Source organism: Clupea harengus, chromosome 11, assembly GCF_900700415.2.
Source record: "Clupea harengus chromosome 11, Ch_v2.0.2, whole genome shotgun sequence".
Taxonomy (NCBI): Eukaryota; Metazoa; Chordata; class Actinopteri; order Clupeiformes; family Clupeidae; genus Clupea; species Clupea harengus.
The window spans coordinates 24,821,737-24,837,948 of record NC_045162.1 but is presented as its reverse complement, the minus strand read 5'-3'; the positions used below and the strand labels follow the sequence as shown (position 1 = coordinate 24,837,948).

At 45.6% G+C, this 16,212-nt stretch overlaps 1 protein-coding gene across 1 annotated transcript; it reads right to left on the bottom strand.

The window, feature by feature from the left end:
* Positions 1-42: 42 nt before the first annotated feature.
* On the bottom strand, positions 43-15,533 carry pi4kb (phosphatidylinositol 4-kinase, catalytic, beta). The gene is made up of 11 exons (XM_012837483.3): positions 15,160-15,533; positions 11,413-12,512; positions 6,011-6,238; positions 5,312-5,539; positions 5,068-5,177; positions 4,817-4,921; positions 4,505-4,628; positions 3,977-4,242; positions 3,476-3,608; positions 3,083-3,203; positions 43-2,530 (listed from the first exon to the last, which is right to left on the bottom strand). Exons 2-11 carry the CDS (start codon positions 12,490-12,492, stop codon positions 2,349-2,351), a joined length of 2,577 nt encoding a protein of 858 aa, XP_012692937.2. The 5' UTR covers positions 12,493-12,512; positions 15,160-15,533; the 3' UTR covers positions 43-2,348.
* Between the last annotated feature and the right edge of the window lie 679 nt (positions 15,534-16,212).

The following is a 16,212-nucleotide window of genomic DNA, read 5'->3' as shown; positions in this document are numbered from 1 at the left end:
CACGGAGACAGATGAATGCTTATATATGAGTTTCAAAACAGATGGGCAAACAAGGACATTTAATTTATTATACAAAGAGACATTCACAAGTTAAGGGAGGTCATTCACATGATCGTAAGAGCTGGTCCGTTAAAACAGGTCACAAAGAAACAGGTCTGACAAAAGAAACAGACATGTTGTAGAAAAATGAAGAGAATAGTTGCCCAGTGGGATTGCAATGGGATTGGGGAGGTTTATAACAAACAAATACATTCTGATTGATTTGTTCCTTTGGGTACACACACACACACTTTGATAAGTCTTTAGGAAATAGGTTTCATTTTTTTCCCATTTTTGAAACACAGGAGATCCTTTGGGGGAAATGTAGAGGGCGCTTGTTTTATTATTCAAGGAAATACTCATTGGTTTCAGGGAACACTACACCAGTCTATCTGATGGCATAGTCCCCTCACTTTTCAGCCCCTTGTGTTAAAGAAATTAAAGTGTCTTCAAAAAGCTCAAAAACCTTTATCCCTCTGACATTCATCCATCCCACGTATTTTGAAATGCCTGGTGTAGTTTTGTCCCGCGTCATGGACTGAAGCCCTATCAGTTTCTCTCTAGTCTTCAGAGGCACTCGATCACAAGAGTTTCAGTGTTACAGTTCATGTCATTGCACTCTACTCCAGCAAAACTGAAGCTAATGTTCAGTGGCTCAGAGTCTACAACAGGGTAAAAGACGATGGTTCAGCTTCCTCCTCCCTCTCTTCCTGGTGATTTCAAAAGCCAAAAGTTTGACGACAATGAGAACATTTGCCAGCAACTCTCAAATGAGGACAAGCCTTTGGAGTTGCATGCACAGAGGCTCAGAGAGCCAACTGGTCAATAATGTAAGTTCAAAAAGGAAAAAAAACTGGGAAGGCCAAAGCCACACACTGCCCAGTCTTTGTCTTTTCTGATTCGCTGAACATCAGCAAGGAGAGCTGTGCACTGGGTGTATTTTCAGTTCTAAATATTAGCAGCTGGAAAGATGAAGGTACGCCTCGGATCATCGTCTGCACCCAGACCAACTCAGCCCAAGGAGTCATATGGTATGTGAGAGTATCATATCATTGTTCTGATGAGTGTCGACACCAACATATAGCGCTCGCTGTTTTTTCACATAACATACAGTCCAGTTAATCTACCTCTGAGCAATCAGAACTCAACTATGCATTCTGATCAATTATGTGCTATACCCTACATACTACAAATGTTAAAAACGCAAGTTAATCTAATGTTAATGTAAATACATTTTCTTTGGATTTGCACATACGATGGATAAGTTGGTCAAAAACAGGTTAGGCGAAAAGGTAAAAAAAAAAAAACCTGGAGAAACAGTATGTGAACTAATCATCGATGAAACCAGAAAGCAAATATCAAAAGTAAAGGATCAGGCTCCTTCAATGGGAGGGGCCCCTATTCATTCATGAAAAGGCTTTTTACAAGCCAAATAGGGGCACAGATACCACTGAGAAGACTGAATGACTGTAGCTAATCCCTCTACTGTCTACTGTCTACAGGTTTCCCCTTTCTACTGCTATTACCTAAACGAGCAGCAAAACCAGTCCTGCAGCATTGCGCTCGACTTGTGTATTGGAAAGTGATTAGGTGTGTGACGCATGGTGATGGAGAGTGTGTGTGTGTGTGTGTGTGTGTGTGTGTGTGAGCGGTCACAGAGGTGGAGAAACCAAGCAGGTGCTGACTGGATGCAGGAGCGAGGGAAAGCCTGTGTGCTTGAAGGGCCTCAAGCGAGTTTCAGAGAGGCACTCAGAAGCTGGACAAAAACCATACAAACTTATTACAGGAGCCTCAAGAGATCACAAATAAATAGACAACACAACAAAAATAAAAGACAACAGCAAGGAGCGGGGAGGGGGAAAAAAAGAGAGAAGTGAAAAAAGTAAGAGAGAAATCAAGAAGAATTAAAGGGAGAGAAAAAAGAGAAACTTTAACTTCACAGCTGAGACCTCTTCAGTCAAGGTATAAAATCCATGAGCGATCGGATATCAGTCTAGTTTGTGGGTTGAGCTCTCAGGGGCTGGCAAACACAAAGGAAAAAAAGTGTATGTGTGTGCTTGTGTGTATGAGCGAATGTATGATCAGGGGTGCTGACTGGAGAGCAAAGAGGATGACGAGGGAACGAGGGATACAAGGAAGAGGAGGAGAAGAGGGAAGAGGAGGAGAAGAGGGAAGAGGAGTGGTCTTTTGCATTGCAAGTGGTGCAGCCTTTCTTTTGTAAAAAGTCCCATGCTCTGGTCCGCATCCATTCCGGGAGGAGCTGCTGGCCTAAACGGGGCAGCTTCTTCTCCGCCGACGGCCGGCTCAGATCACATGATGCCGTTGGTGAGGTACTGGAAGCCGTCATAAAGCTTGGTGGTGATGGAGCGCATGGAGCCGTCCACCATCTGCTCCACCAGCACCTGCAGCTGCTCCTCCGTCAGGCTCATGTGGAAGCGCTCCTTCAGGGTGCGGATGGTGCTGGACCCGTGGAAGCAGGGCAACTGGGAGCCTGTGGATGGATAGGAGGGGAGAGAGGGAGAGAGGGAATGGGATGTTACAAGTGAACTTTGACGCAGCTTTGATAAAGAAACATAGGGGTTGACAGCTTTGGGGTCCCGTCAGCTCAATGAGCAGTTGCAAGTGTTTCATCTAGTTTGTACTATTGGTTTAACATTTCACATTATCAGGATCTACTTGGATTTTTAAAACCTTTTAAACTATTTAAAACCACTAAAATACCAATGGAAATAATCAGCCTATTTTACCAGTTGGAACCATTAATGGCCACTTCCCCACCCTTAAACATCATTTCTCCCTGAGCTGAGACAAGGATCTACTCTGAGAAGAAGTACTCAGAATCATATACACAGACAAAAGGGTTTCTAGAGTGTAAAGAACTAGGAACGCTTTAATAGTAACAGTTCAAGTATATATATATTGCACTGCCCATGATCAGCAGGGGGAAAAATAACTGCTGTCTTTAAAATGTTAGGGAGGGGGTATACTATGCCCAGTGTCTGGTGGCTTTTGTGTGGAAGCAGAGTGAGATGAGGAGGCAAACCTTGGTGCATAATCTCCACTATTTGGACCACCTTCTCCATGTGCTTGCGTGCAGCTATGAGGCCCTGCAGCATGAGCATCTTGTAGTAGTTGAACATGTCCCCATCCAAACCACCCATCACCTGAGACAACACAACACACAAGACAAGACAAATTGCAACACCCACCGCCAAAAAAAGGTTATCTTCTGTACGTCATGACAAGACATGCCAGGTTTACAAGCTCAAGGATGGACTGGCTCAGGTCCACTTACAGTTTAATGGACTCACACTATGTGAGGTTAATTCGAGATCATTTGTTTAAGGAAGTCCACAGGTCCCAGGAAAGCTTTGATACAAAGCCTTAATACAATTATTTGACAGTTTCTGCAGCTTCAAAGACATAGCATCCTCACATCAACAAACTCGCTGGTTAGTTTGAAGGCTGAGGTCTCAAAGCCCAGGTTCCTTGGAGAACTGGAGAGGATAAAGCCGAAATCAATGTGGATGATGTGCCCTTCAGAGTCCAACAAGATGTTTCCATTGTGCCTGAGGACAGACAAGCAAAATATGTGGAAAAAACAGTTAGACAAGTTAAGCATCACAGTATATCTAATTCTCTATCCTATCCAGCATCAAACTAAACTAGAAAGTACAGGAGTAAAATTAGAAACGTGAATAAAACAATTCATTGTAGTAAATGTATAGAAATAAAATAAAATAATGAAATGTAGTAAAATGAGCGAAAAAACTTTTGCAGAAAGGTTAAATAATCTAGAATGGAGGAGAATATACAAGTAGCTCTTTAGTTTCAAAGCCTGAACTCCAGACAGTTCTGCTCACAATGAGTTCACAGCATATCACACCATTCCGGGCACTTTTACTACTCAGTTCAGTATCTTGCAATAGGCCCTCACCTGTCCTTGACCTGCAGCAGGTAGCAGATGAGACAGTAGCCCGCGCAGCTCTGCACAAAGTTGCGCTGCGCGGTGAGGAAGGCCTCGGTGGTGTAGTTGCCGTGCTCCTGCAGGAAGTAGTCGAGCAGTGAGAGCTGGCTCTGCTTCTTGACCTGGTGGATGGACACGGCGTTCACCACCGGCTCGATCATGCCACTGTCTGACGAGATCACCAGGATCTTATAGGGCTTGATCCACAGGGGCACGTGCTCCTGCTCCCAGATGGACTGCACAAAGAAAAGCATCAACGGCTCAATCTTCTCAAGTTATAAATGTCAACAAACTAGTATCATCTGGGCCATGTGGACTGCACTCATTTATATGGGTTCATAAGAAATACCTCTATTTAAGTATTGATTGTTATTGTAACTTATTTACAGAGGATGTTGAGTATATAAGGCCTGGTAATCAAATACATTACAATATACACCCCATGATTTGACCCAATTCTCTGATCAAACTTCTAAGCTTGCAAGTGTCTAAGCTCACCTGTAGTTGTTTCAGCACTTGATAGGCCAAGAGCTCCTGCCTTAAGTCATCTCCACACTTCACAATGACGGACAGCAGACGCCAGTTGGGGAAGTGCCCATAGGGGGAGCCCTCTCTTATCCGCCTAGCCAAAGAGAACAATGACATGAACACAAAGTATAGCTTTGACTAGCAATAGACAACACATACAACCAACAAGTAACAACAACCAGCACCACCAAAGCACAACGTAGACAACTACAATTAACAACAAAAGGGCTTCACACCCAGCGACATGCAGCAACAAAGACCCTGATTTATCTAGATGCATACCTAACTTTCTCCTGCCAGGGTTCTTTGAGGGCGACCGCCGAGGGGTCCTCTGGGTCTTTTCTAAACGTGGTGGGCGTGTGTGCCAACTGCTCCGAGAGACGCCGTCTGAAGCACACATAAAACACACACAGTGGCCGTGGGGTGAAAACAACGCAAAGCTACTGCACAGTGTCAGAACAGGGACTTTTTTTTCATACATTCACGTAAAGACGTGCCAACAGCTCTAACTGCTGCTTGCTGCCGTGGCTTACCTGATGTCCCCAGCAGCGATGAAGATGGGCTCCTTGCTCTCTTGGCTGGTGATGCTGTCCACTGAGAACTGGGAGATGTTGTCACAACTGTTGGTGTGGATTTCTGGCAGCTGGTTTGAGAGAAACAAATAAAGTGGTAAGTCATCGATGACGAGCAGTAACCAGTCATAATAACATCTAGATATGCAAACAGTCCATAAACAACAAAAGAATACCAGAGAAATGTCAAGGAGATGATACAAACCTCCACCTGGAGTTCTCCTATGTCATCCACAGACCAGGCCTCATCATCATTGTCGTAGTTGGGCACGGGGTAGAAGCAGCTAGCTCGCTGTTCGGCTGTAATACCACAGTCCGGAAGGTTCTCCACCGAGCGCGTGCTGCGAATGCGTGTCTCTGGAATCCGTACTGGCACATTGGAGGTCTCAAAGTTCTCACACTCTAGAACCTCCACGTATATTAAGTAAGGAGCCTGTCGAGGGAGTTACAACTTTCAGCAAGGGGTTTTTTCTCCATAACAAAGTCGAACGCATATTATTATGTAATATAAAATAGTAATCACTAAATTCTAAACAGACAGAGCTTTGCTACCTTGTATGTACTTTCTTACTGGTTTTCATATGGTGGAGAGGATAATAGCACACTTGCACCTCATTGTGGATTTCCAAAATGAGTTGCACACCTACACATTTGACAGCTGACAGACTCATGGGCCTGCTGGCCAAATATAACATGCAATTCAAGAATGAACACAATTTGGCTGGTTTGACTCTGTATTCAAACACATAGATTTGAATTGAAACTTAAACAATGTCAGTTGTAGGTGTTGACCGCATATTGATTATTTAATGACCTGTCTGGTGAACAAAATAGTAGCAATATATGTATAAAACATAGTTAATTCACAGAAACGTGCGTCTATGTTGTTCTCCGTTCCACCCACCTTGTCCTTGGAGTTGAGCACCACAGCCTGTGTGTGGGGCACACGGACCACGTGGTGGTCGAAGGGGGCTGTGGGCAACCAGACACGGGCGGGCAGCTTGTGGTTGAGCAGTGACAGCTCCGAGATGAGGCGCGAGGTCTTCTGCTCTTTGGTGGCCAGCGCGGCCAGGCGCTTGCCGATGCCCATCAGGGACTTGATGTACTCTCTCTGCGGCGTGAGGCGCACGGGCTAACAGGGGGGGGGGGCGGGGCGCCAGGCGGCACAGAGAGAGAACAGGCACATTAGATGGGACTAGAAAATGGCAGCAGTAACACAAAAAAGTCACATTTAGAGAAAAGTACTTTGAAATAGTTCAATTAAGAGATTCTTTAGAAGCATCTCAAATATGTTACATAGAGATGTTTGATATGTAGTGCAAATTACGATATCATATTGGAATTATCTGTACAAGATGAACAGCATACTCCACCTGGGAACTCACACCAGCCTTTGGTCATTCAAAAATGATTCACTTATGAAAGTCATAGGTGAGGCTTTACCAGTACATGGCAAAAAAGCAGGCAGTCTAAAGCCACAGGACACACGTTCTGGAGATGTTCATGTTCACAACACTAGATGGAGCCAGTTCCCCCAGTTGCCCAATGACTCGGAGCGAGAGACAAAGATAGAGATAGAGATAGTCCCTTCATGCCAAATCATAAGAGGGAAGCCAGTCGTGGGCCCCCTTTAGAACAGTCCACCCACTCTTATCAAGTGTGCTCAGGAAATCTTTTTGTTGATTTTCCAATGGAAATGCAAACTTGACAAGAGGGGTGCAAATTCACTTGGACGGAATGTGTGACTAAATTCACAGCACTTGGACCCATCTGCAAATCATTCACAGATAAGCCCATTTTTGAACAGCTGGCCATTTTATAAACCCAAATGTCGAAATCTCTGGACCCTTTCTCGATGGAAAGATGAGCCAAAGTTCAAACCAGTTCCCAACTCCAAGATGTATGATTGAAACCAAGACAAATAGTAAGTGATTGGAGCTTATGCAAATTCAGACAGACACCAAAATAAACAGACAAAAAAAAAAGCATGGTTTAAATAAATAAATAAATAAATAAGACTAGAAAGCTTTAAAGGTTTAAACGAATTTAGCAAGCATGTCATCACAACCTTTGCAGCATTAAAATACAGGCTTATTTGTTTCAGAGACACTTTAAAAGAGCCTCAGTGGAAATTTATGACTAGAAATTCAAATTGTGATTCATGCTTGTAATTTAATTCTTGACGGAGGTGGAAGATGGCTGATAAAACAAACCCGGAGAACAACCAATGGAAACATCCCACAATACAATGCACAGCAACATCCAAAGGGGAGCGGGGCAAGAGAGGGCAGAGGAGAGGAGGGGGGTGTGGGAAGAGAGAAGAGGGAGCGGACTTACTGTACCAGTCCCTAACTCAAGACTGTCAGAGCTGGAAGCCAGATCCTGAGAAAGAGATGGATGGGAAGAAGGGGGGGTGAGGGGGTGAGGGGGTGGGGGGTGAGGGGGTGGAGGGTTGTGGGGTGAGGGGTGGAGGGTTGTGATGTTTGAGCACAAGAGTGGGGAGAGCAGGGAGTGGAGAGCGAAAGACAAAACAGAGCACAAAAAACAAAGCGTACAATTATTGCTGGAAGCTTTGACCTGTTCACATGGGATGGAGTGGGAGGAGACTGTGTACATATCATTTCATCCTTGGGGGGGAGGGGGTGTCCGTGTCACCCATCTGGATTTGTTAGTCTGCACAACCCTTCAACTTGAAGGTGTAACTAATGATTGGGTGGGGGCAACGTAAACCCTGAGATGGACTTGGACTCTGGATCTGTCTCTGCAGAGGTCGGACGACAGCTAGGGATTGAGGGAGCGTCCGCAGCAGGCCCAGACAGCCAGGCCACGTCTCCCAGGCCCCAGCGTCTCCCTAATCCCCACTGGGAAGCCTGGCCTGGCTCTGGCTCTGGCTGACATGTCTGCCTTGCACCGTGACCAGCGCTGAGGACAGTGGGCTAGAGGGAGTGACAGTCTGAGCAGGGCTGCATGAGGCCACTTCAACAAACACACTCGTGGTCAAAACCTCATCAGTATGCTGTCTTGACGACAAAGGCGCGCGCACACACACACACACACACACACACACACACACACACACACACACCTCAGTGGGGAGTATTACTGTAGCTGAGAGCACATGATGCCTGAGCCTCAAACTGTTGGGGAGAGCGTGACCTAAAGCCTACAGTCTCACATGACCAGTCAGTCACCAGAAAACTTGCACAAGGAGAGAAAGGGCCACAAAAAGGAGAAGCAAGAGGTGTGTGTCTGTGTCTGTGTGCGTGTGTGTGTGTGTGTGTGTGAAGGGGGTGTAGAGGAAAAGGAACATCAATATGCTTTCCTGGAACGCGTTGTGTAGCGTACTGTATTGGGTGTTGTTTGCAAGTCTAAATAAAGCCTCATTATCAGGGGGACCGGAGCAGAGAGAGTCCAAAATCCTCTCAGATAAAGATGCTCACAGTCCATTCACAGAGCCACCGCAGGTCAAACAGGCGGGGAGGGCCACACCTTCCCTGAGGCAGCAGACCATTAATCAGGGCCCTGAACCACACACACAGGCACAGGGGCACACACACACAGGCACACACACACACACACAGGCACAGGCACACACTGCAGATGGAAGAGTGGCCTTAATGAACATGGCGTGCCCAAGGTTAAGTGACAAACTGGCCTTTATTTTATAGGTGCTGTTGGTCTTCTTCCCCCCCTGAACAATCGCGTATTGCTCTCAGGACAAAGGCTCGAGCAGACCGACTGCAGACAAAGAGCGCCTGACTCGTGTAAGGGATGCTCCCTTTGCCTACAGGGGGAATTTAGAGTGCTGTGCAAGTCAGGGTTCAGAGCAAACACCAGAGGATTGAATTGTGTCACTTCATCTAGAATTCTGGGTTTGAGCATGCAAAAACGAGCACTGTGTATTTACAGAATGTTTAAAAATTTACATATTTCCTTCTTGTAAATGCTCTGCAACCACTTCCTAGAGCTGTGCAACATCAAATTGGACCAGTAAAAAAAGTGAACATCAATCAACTTCAACAGCTCGTCAAACCATTTCCCTTCCAGATAGGCTTTCAGAGACCATCAGCGCGCTATAAAAATCTGACTTAGAAACAGCAACACGCCAACTTTCCAGTTAGTCACAGGTGTCTTCCATTACAGCATGAAGGGGATCTTGAGCATTCACTTGGCTGGTGGCCCTGGGTTAGGTGTCCTTGATGCGAGTGACAGTAAATCCAAAGCACATAAAAACTGACTAAAAGGAACTGCTGAAGTGGATGGTGTGTGTGTGTGTGTGTGGATGGTAACAGGCGTGGAGCTGACTCATCCTATCGTCAGTAAATATAGCAGGCAGGGGACGGCGGGGCCGAGGTGAACTTGAGAGACTGGAGGCAAACCGAGCGGCATGGCAACTGAAAACACACGACACTAACAAGACACGACTCAACACAAGAAAGAGGGATGGACAAGTGGACAGACAGGCAGGCAGGCAGGGCTCGAGAAAATGTCTAAATCCCTGAAAGCTCTTCAGGCAGGCGTTCTTCAGATTTTCCAGCCCAAATTTTTTTTTATGTAGAAAGGTAGATATATCCGAGAAGGCGACAAAAAACATCATCACGATTGTTGTTTGGAATTCTCTTAGTAAGCTTGGGTGTATCTGTTGTGGTCTCTTGTATTGATATGTGTCCTAACCTATCGTGAGTATAGAGGAGGGTGGGTCTGGGATGACAGACAGCACTGTTGAACCTTCTGGAGGTGTTGTGGGCCTAATTCAATGACACACGGACAAAGGAAGGTGCCCACCTGACAACCCCAGTGGAATGCCCACGAAGGCGTCTTTGTTGGTGTTGTTGTTGTTAAGTATCGGTATATTGGTTGCTGTGCGCCCAGTTGTGTTACAATACATAGTTGTTGGCTATGAGTACTTGCATGTGACAGTGAGAGGTTTGGCCGTTGTGGAAAGCTCCCAGTCAATAGCTCAAGGAATTTAACTGTGTACTGTGTATAACTAAGAACAAAAACAATAATAAAGTTTGATCTTTTTCCTCTGTTCTTTTCAGGGGCGCTCCTGGCCAGGAGGTCAGTGGCAGGGTTTGTGCGTTCCTCTGTGTGTGTGTGTGTGTGTGTGTGTGTGTGCGCTTGCGCTTTGAGATGGGGTCGACATGGTCAACAGGAGAATAACAGGCTCTGACATAACGGAGGCTGTTGCACACGGATAGACAGCAGAGGTTCTGATCTGGTGTGTTATATCACGAATCAGTGCTGCTTCTCTAGCTCGCTCTGATGCGAGGCCTCCACACATCCGCTTACATAACCACCCGCAAAAACCCACAAGACCGGAGGGACGGCCAGGCTTTCCCAAAGCACCTATCACACACAGTATGCAATACTGCCCAAAGTAAAAGCCCTAAGACAAGCACAAATAGACAAAATCATATAAAAGTGTTTGTGTGCGTCACAACAGTGTGTGGAAATTGAGTTGTTATGCCAGGCAGACAGACGGTATTGATTACTCAGTGTTCTGGTCAAATGCGGTCTTTCACCCTCAAACTCACACACCACTGTTGCTATCAATATCTAATCACGAAGGAGTGCTTCTATGTCTGGTCAGAGGTCAACCCTCACTCCCCTGGTAAGGCACTTCACCAGTGATGAGGGAAGCCCTATAGAATGTTCCCATGGGCGTGCTAATGACTCAGAGTCAATCTGTAGCCCCACAATAACCAGCAGCTCACAATTACCACCTGATCATGGGAAGTCTGAGACGGGCTGGACCGAGGAACAGAGTTACTACTCATTGTCTCGACAGACTGTGACAACATAATGCCCATAAACTAACTCGGAAATGAATCATTTGAAACTGAATTACTGACTAAGAGTAACCATATTACCAAATGTTTTATTAGTGTTGCAATTCGTGATAAGATCGGTATCAAAGTCCTGTTGCAATACCAAAGTCCCCTGTGGGTTCAATCAAGATATTCAACACTGTGCACTATGGCTGATTGTAAAGACCAGTACAAACGTGTGTGTGTGTGTGTGTGACCACAATTACAGAAGACAGGTCCTCCTAGTAGTGTTCACAGTCAAACCTGAGGCACACAGCAAAAAAGGGTGCTAGTGACAGCACTGGTGGACCAAGGGACTGATAAGTTGGGCATGTCTGGTGGCATATAGGTTAAGGCAGGTAAATGCTTGAGGGTGTTTGGAGAAAGGCTACAAGGTTAGTCAACCACTTCCAATGACAAGTGTTGGTGGGCACAGGGGCTTTATGTAGGAGTGTGTTGGAGCAGATGGGTGTGTGTGTTGGAGTTTCTGGCTCACCTCATCCTGGTTGGCCTCCACTTTGGGGTTGCTGGCCGTGCGCTTGAGGTTGCTGCTGAGGCTGATGCTGGCTGTGGCGTCTGACTTGGATCGCTGATGCGTGCGCTTTGAGGGCGAAAGGCCGTGCTCGTGGTGCAGGACGGCCAATGGCGGCGGGCAGGGGACAGGGGGCCGAAGCCTGGAGCCGGCAGGCTTGAGTTCATCTGAGAGGATGATCTTGCGGAGCTTGGTGCCACGTGAGTGCCGCTGCGTGGAGATGTGCATGTCGGAGGAGTAGGCGCCCAGAAGCCAGGCGCACTGCAGCGAGAAGCTGATGCTCTGCCGGCAGCGGTGCACAACGTAGGGCTTGATGGCGTCGCCCACGTCCTCGTCCATGTGGATGTACATGATGAGCAGCTGCGGCAGGTAGAAGTCCACATCCTCGTAGGGGAAGCTAAAGAGTCGATTGCCGATGTAGGCCTGCACGCCAGGCTCCTTGGAGTTATACAGGTAGGATATGGCCATGGAGACGTCAAAGAGCTTCGACTCGAACAGGCGCAGCAGCCACGACTGCTTGGACGAGTTGTGCTGCTTCTGGCGCCGCCGTGCGTTCTTCCCCGAGCCGGATGGCGTCGCCTGCTCTGGTTCCACTTCTTCACCGGCCTTTGTGCTGGGCTTCGCAGGGGTGAGGCTGACCGGCTCGTCTCTGATGTGTATGGCCGCGCCGTTAGCCAACGTGGGCATCTCTGTGTCCGCGGCCGCCTGGGGCAGCCCCACTTCCAGTTCACCCTTTTGGAACTTCACCTTCTGCAGCACCTCCTGGCAGGCCAGCTTGGCCATCTCAGGGTCGATGACCACCGTCAGCTCCCCCACTCCCTCGGTGATGACGTCCAGCGATGGGCTACTGCTGCTGGTGAGGGGGGGCCCATCACTGGTGCTGGTGCTGATGCTAGGGCTGGCGGGGCTCTGCGGGCCTGAGGAGGGGGAGGAGGGCAGTGACAGGGAGGAGGCGGTGGACAGGGACAGGGAGGACGCAGACGGGCTCTTCTGCAGCGCCTCCTGCTGGTGGGCTGGCGACAGCTCCATCTCTGTGTCACCCATGGCCGCTGACGCTCAGGCCACTATGACAGTGGGGACAGACAGGAGGAGATCCACAGACAGGAGACAGAATGAGGAGACAAGCAAGAGAAGACAACAGGGATGAGTTAGAAGAGTCAGAACAAGGGATATTCTCTCATTCTTTACAGAAGCAGGCATCTAAAATCACTCAAATACAGTTGCTATATATTATTTAACTACAATCTATGCCCTGATGAGGACCGTTCCCTATGACTTTGTAGCAACACCTAAAGAGTTCTGCAAGACACCCATCATCTCAATAAAGAAGTTCAAAGTCACTGTACACACTGTAAAACGTATAATTTTTAAGTAAGTGCACTACCGTTAAAAGTTTAGGGTCATTTAGAAATGTTTGTTTTGTTTTCCATGACAACATGAAATTAATCTGAATAGGAAATATAGCTAAATGCGTAGGGAATATAGCTAGCCTAGTCAGTGATAAGGTTACAAATAATGATTTTTTTAATTGAAATAGTAATTTGTCCTTCAAACGTTGCTTTCGTCAAAGAAATCCTCAATTTACTTTTCTATCAAAAACAAGAACATTCCAAATGACCCCAAACTTTTCAACGGTAATGCACATCAAATGTTGGATGCTCAAGTGGTTGATCCAATTCTAGTTGAGTGTGTGAGTTACTTGCAGGTCACACCGTCCTGCTGATCCAGAGCAATACACCACACACACAGGTCTAATCCCCCGCTAGCAGAGCAGATTATCACATCCCTGGTATCAGGATAGTAGTTAGGCCTTGTGCTAAAACACAAAGTCCATCGCTCTCTGTCACACTTCTTTGCGGCCTTCCAACACGACAACACATCAACAGCAGAAACACTTGTTGCCTTGCTGAGTTTGAACCAAATGTACCGGTACAAATCAACATCAAAAAGTAACATAAATAAAATATTTTGTTGCAACACCGCTTCACCAGATTAAAACAACAACCAAGAACACATCCAATACAAGTGATGTAGCACTACGCCTACTTAAGGATGAGGGCGTAGAAAATAGTTGAAACTGACAACTTGATGTTTTATAGATTCCAAGTTGTGGGGAATTAGGGGAATGACATGGATTTAGATCTAGATGCTGTCTGCAAAAACAGCAACTGCCACTGAGTTTTCATGAATCAGTACTTGTGGCAGCGAACGAACGGCTGAAAAGCGAGCATCATCTGACACTGCCTTCCCCAGTGAACAATGGTCGAGCGAAATACAAGCCAGAGGGATCAGGTTTACTTCTCATCTTCTGGTGGCTGACTAACTTAACCCTTGATAAGCATAAACTATACAACTACACATTATATAGTTAACATTCTAAGTGTGTTGGACCCACTAACTAAACCAGTGGTTCCCGAAGTGTGGGACGCGGGTTAAAAAAAACAATTGAGAAATCAACTACACATTTAGTTTGGCAGTGCTTTTACAGCATAGTAACCTATAACTAACCAACTTGGTGATGGGTTTATAGCTGACTTTATAATTGAACATTGTATGGATTGATCACGCAGTGACAAGATAAAAGTGTTTTAAACAAGAGCTCTGATCAAATAGAATCTGATAAAATATTTGAATTGAACTGATTGGTGAAATTAAATTGACAATGTGTAAATGTTCAAATGTTCTTAAAATGTAAGAAAAGCAATGCAACTTTTTTTTGTATTGCATATAATACGTGAATGTATCAATCTTTGCACCGTGGTGGTGGGGGGTTTTCCATTGTCAAAGACAGGCCTGCCATGAAAAGTTTGGGGAAGCACTGAACTAACGTTATCGTTTATTAATACAATGTACCTAACGGTATTCGAGGACACAAACTAACGTTGAATAGTCGTCATCACTGTCAACACCCAACTTACTCGAGGAACAAACCATGCATTATAAGATTTGTAAATCCGTAACCAATCTCAGTACACAAACATTAGCTGGTGAAAAAGAAACTGGCAGAAGTTGTTCAGTAAACTGACTGTTACCATTCGCCTCATCACTGGTGGAAGGTTAGCCTCCAAGCTAGCCCGCTAGTTACTAGATACGGTTTGAAAAGACACAAATAATGTATTCAAGATTAACAAAACACAAGGCTCTCATGCCAAACAAGTGAATGTATCAATACATTTGTAACACTGCTAGCTCCAAACTGGCAAATCAACTTTTGTCTTTAACAATTGCGGTTTCTCAGCTTTTAATGACTGCAAAATAAGACAATGTTCTTACTCGAGTATTAGCAAATTTTGCTAGATAGCCTCGGTAACTACGTATCCTAGCTAATCTAGCTCATGTTAGTGTGAGAGTAGAATGCCTCTAGCGAAGACATCTAGCTATGTCAATTGTTACAATATACCTAGTTTGTCTTCTCGTGTCATACTACATTTGTAACTTAACGCTTAACTGTTGCTCAACATCAATCAACATTTTCGAGTTCCCCACGACATGCTAATGTTAGCTGCGTATCAGCTAACTTGCTAGCGAACTTGGATCAGAAACCTGTAAAGTTAGCTAGCTCTTGGTTAGCTATGCTAACGGGCAATCCTCTTTGGCTAATGTTAGATTGGCACAGGTTGGCTAACAAATTAAACCAGTGATAAACGAATGGCGACAGTGATTATTGTTGATGTAGTAGAATGGAAGTAATATTTTAAATAGAATCCTTACCTTAGAGAGAACTGGGTGAAAATGTATTATTTGGTCTACCTCCTCTGTCTCTGCTCCATTTGGGAAAGTGCTTAGTCCCTCGGTCCCCGAGTTTCTCACTGCAACTCGGGAAAATCGACATGCCAGGGCTGACCTACTGCACTGCCTGTCCGGTTGTTGATACCACTAAGCAAACTAAACCAAAGCAAATCTTTGCATATGGAATACGGAACACTTTTGGTACATTAGATCTTTAAATCTAGAAAGTTTAGCCAGTGTATGTCATTTTGAGTAGTTTTCCCAAATTAATTTAATTAAAATTAAGAATTTTAATTGTTTCAAGGGGCTTTACAGAGCCCAGAGCCGAACCCCCTAGCACTAAGCAAGCTTAGGCGGAAAAGAAAAACTCCCTTTTAGCAGGAAGAAACCTTGAGCGGAACCCAGCTCATAAGGTAGGACCATCTGCTTGAGGCTGGCTGGGGAGAAAGACAGAAGGGGGGGGGGCAGAAGGGAAATGAGGAGAGGAGGAAAAGAGAGAATCAGAAGCAAGCAGATTCATTTATACACGCACCAGGTAAAAACATATTGGCATACATAATAACGGCATATAATATTACATGATACACACATTGAAATTGGATAAAAATGGAGAGCATCCAAGTCTTAGTTGTAGAACAGTTTAGTGAATTACTATTATAAATTACGATTATAAAGATAAGCAGATATTATGCACAATAGAGATTGTGCATAACAGTTTGGTGGAAATGGGCAGCTGGTAAACAGAGGGTTTCTGCAAATGGATCAGGTGGAAACACTGCAGCAGCATCCCACAGTGGAGATAATCTGGAGATAATCTAGAGGGGAAAAGCTAGGTTGCTTTATATGCATATATGTAATTATAGGTTCTGGTGATATGGAACAGGGGGGGGTTCTAGGTGGGTTACCCCCTCGGGAGTATGACCCCCAGGCTAGGGTAAGGCAGTGGTTCATAAAACTTTTTCTGTGGCCCATTGAAAAGCATCACAGGAGTGAGAGACGAGAGGCGCGCCACCAGAATGTGCATGGCAACCTCCA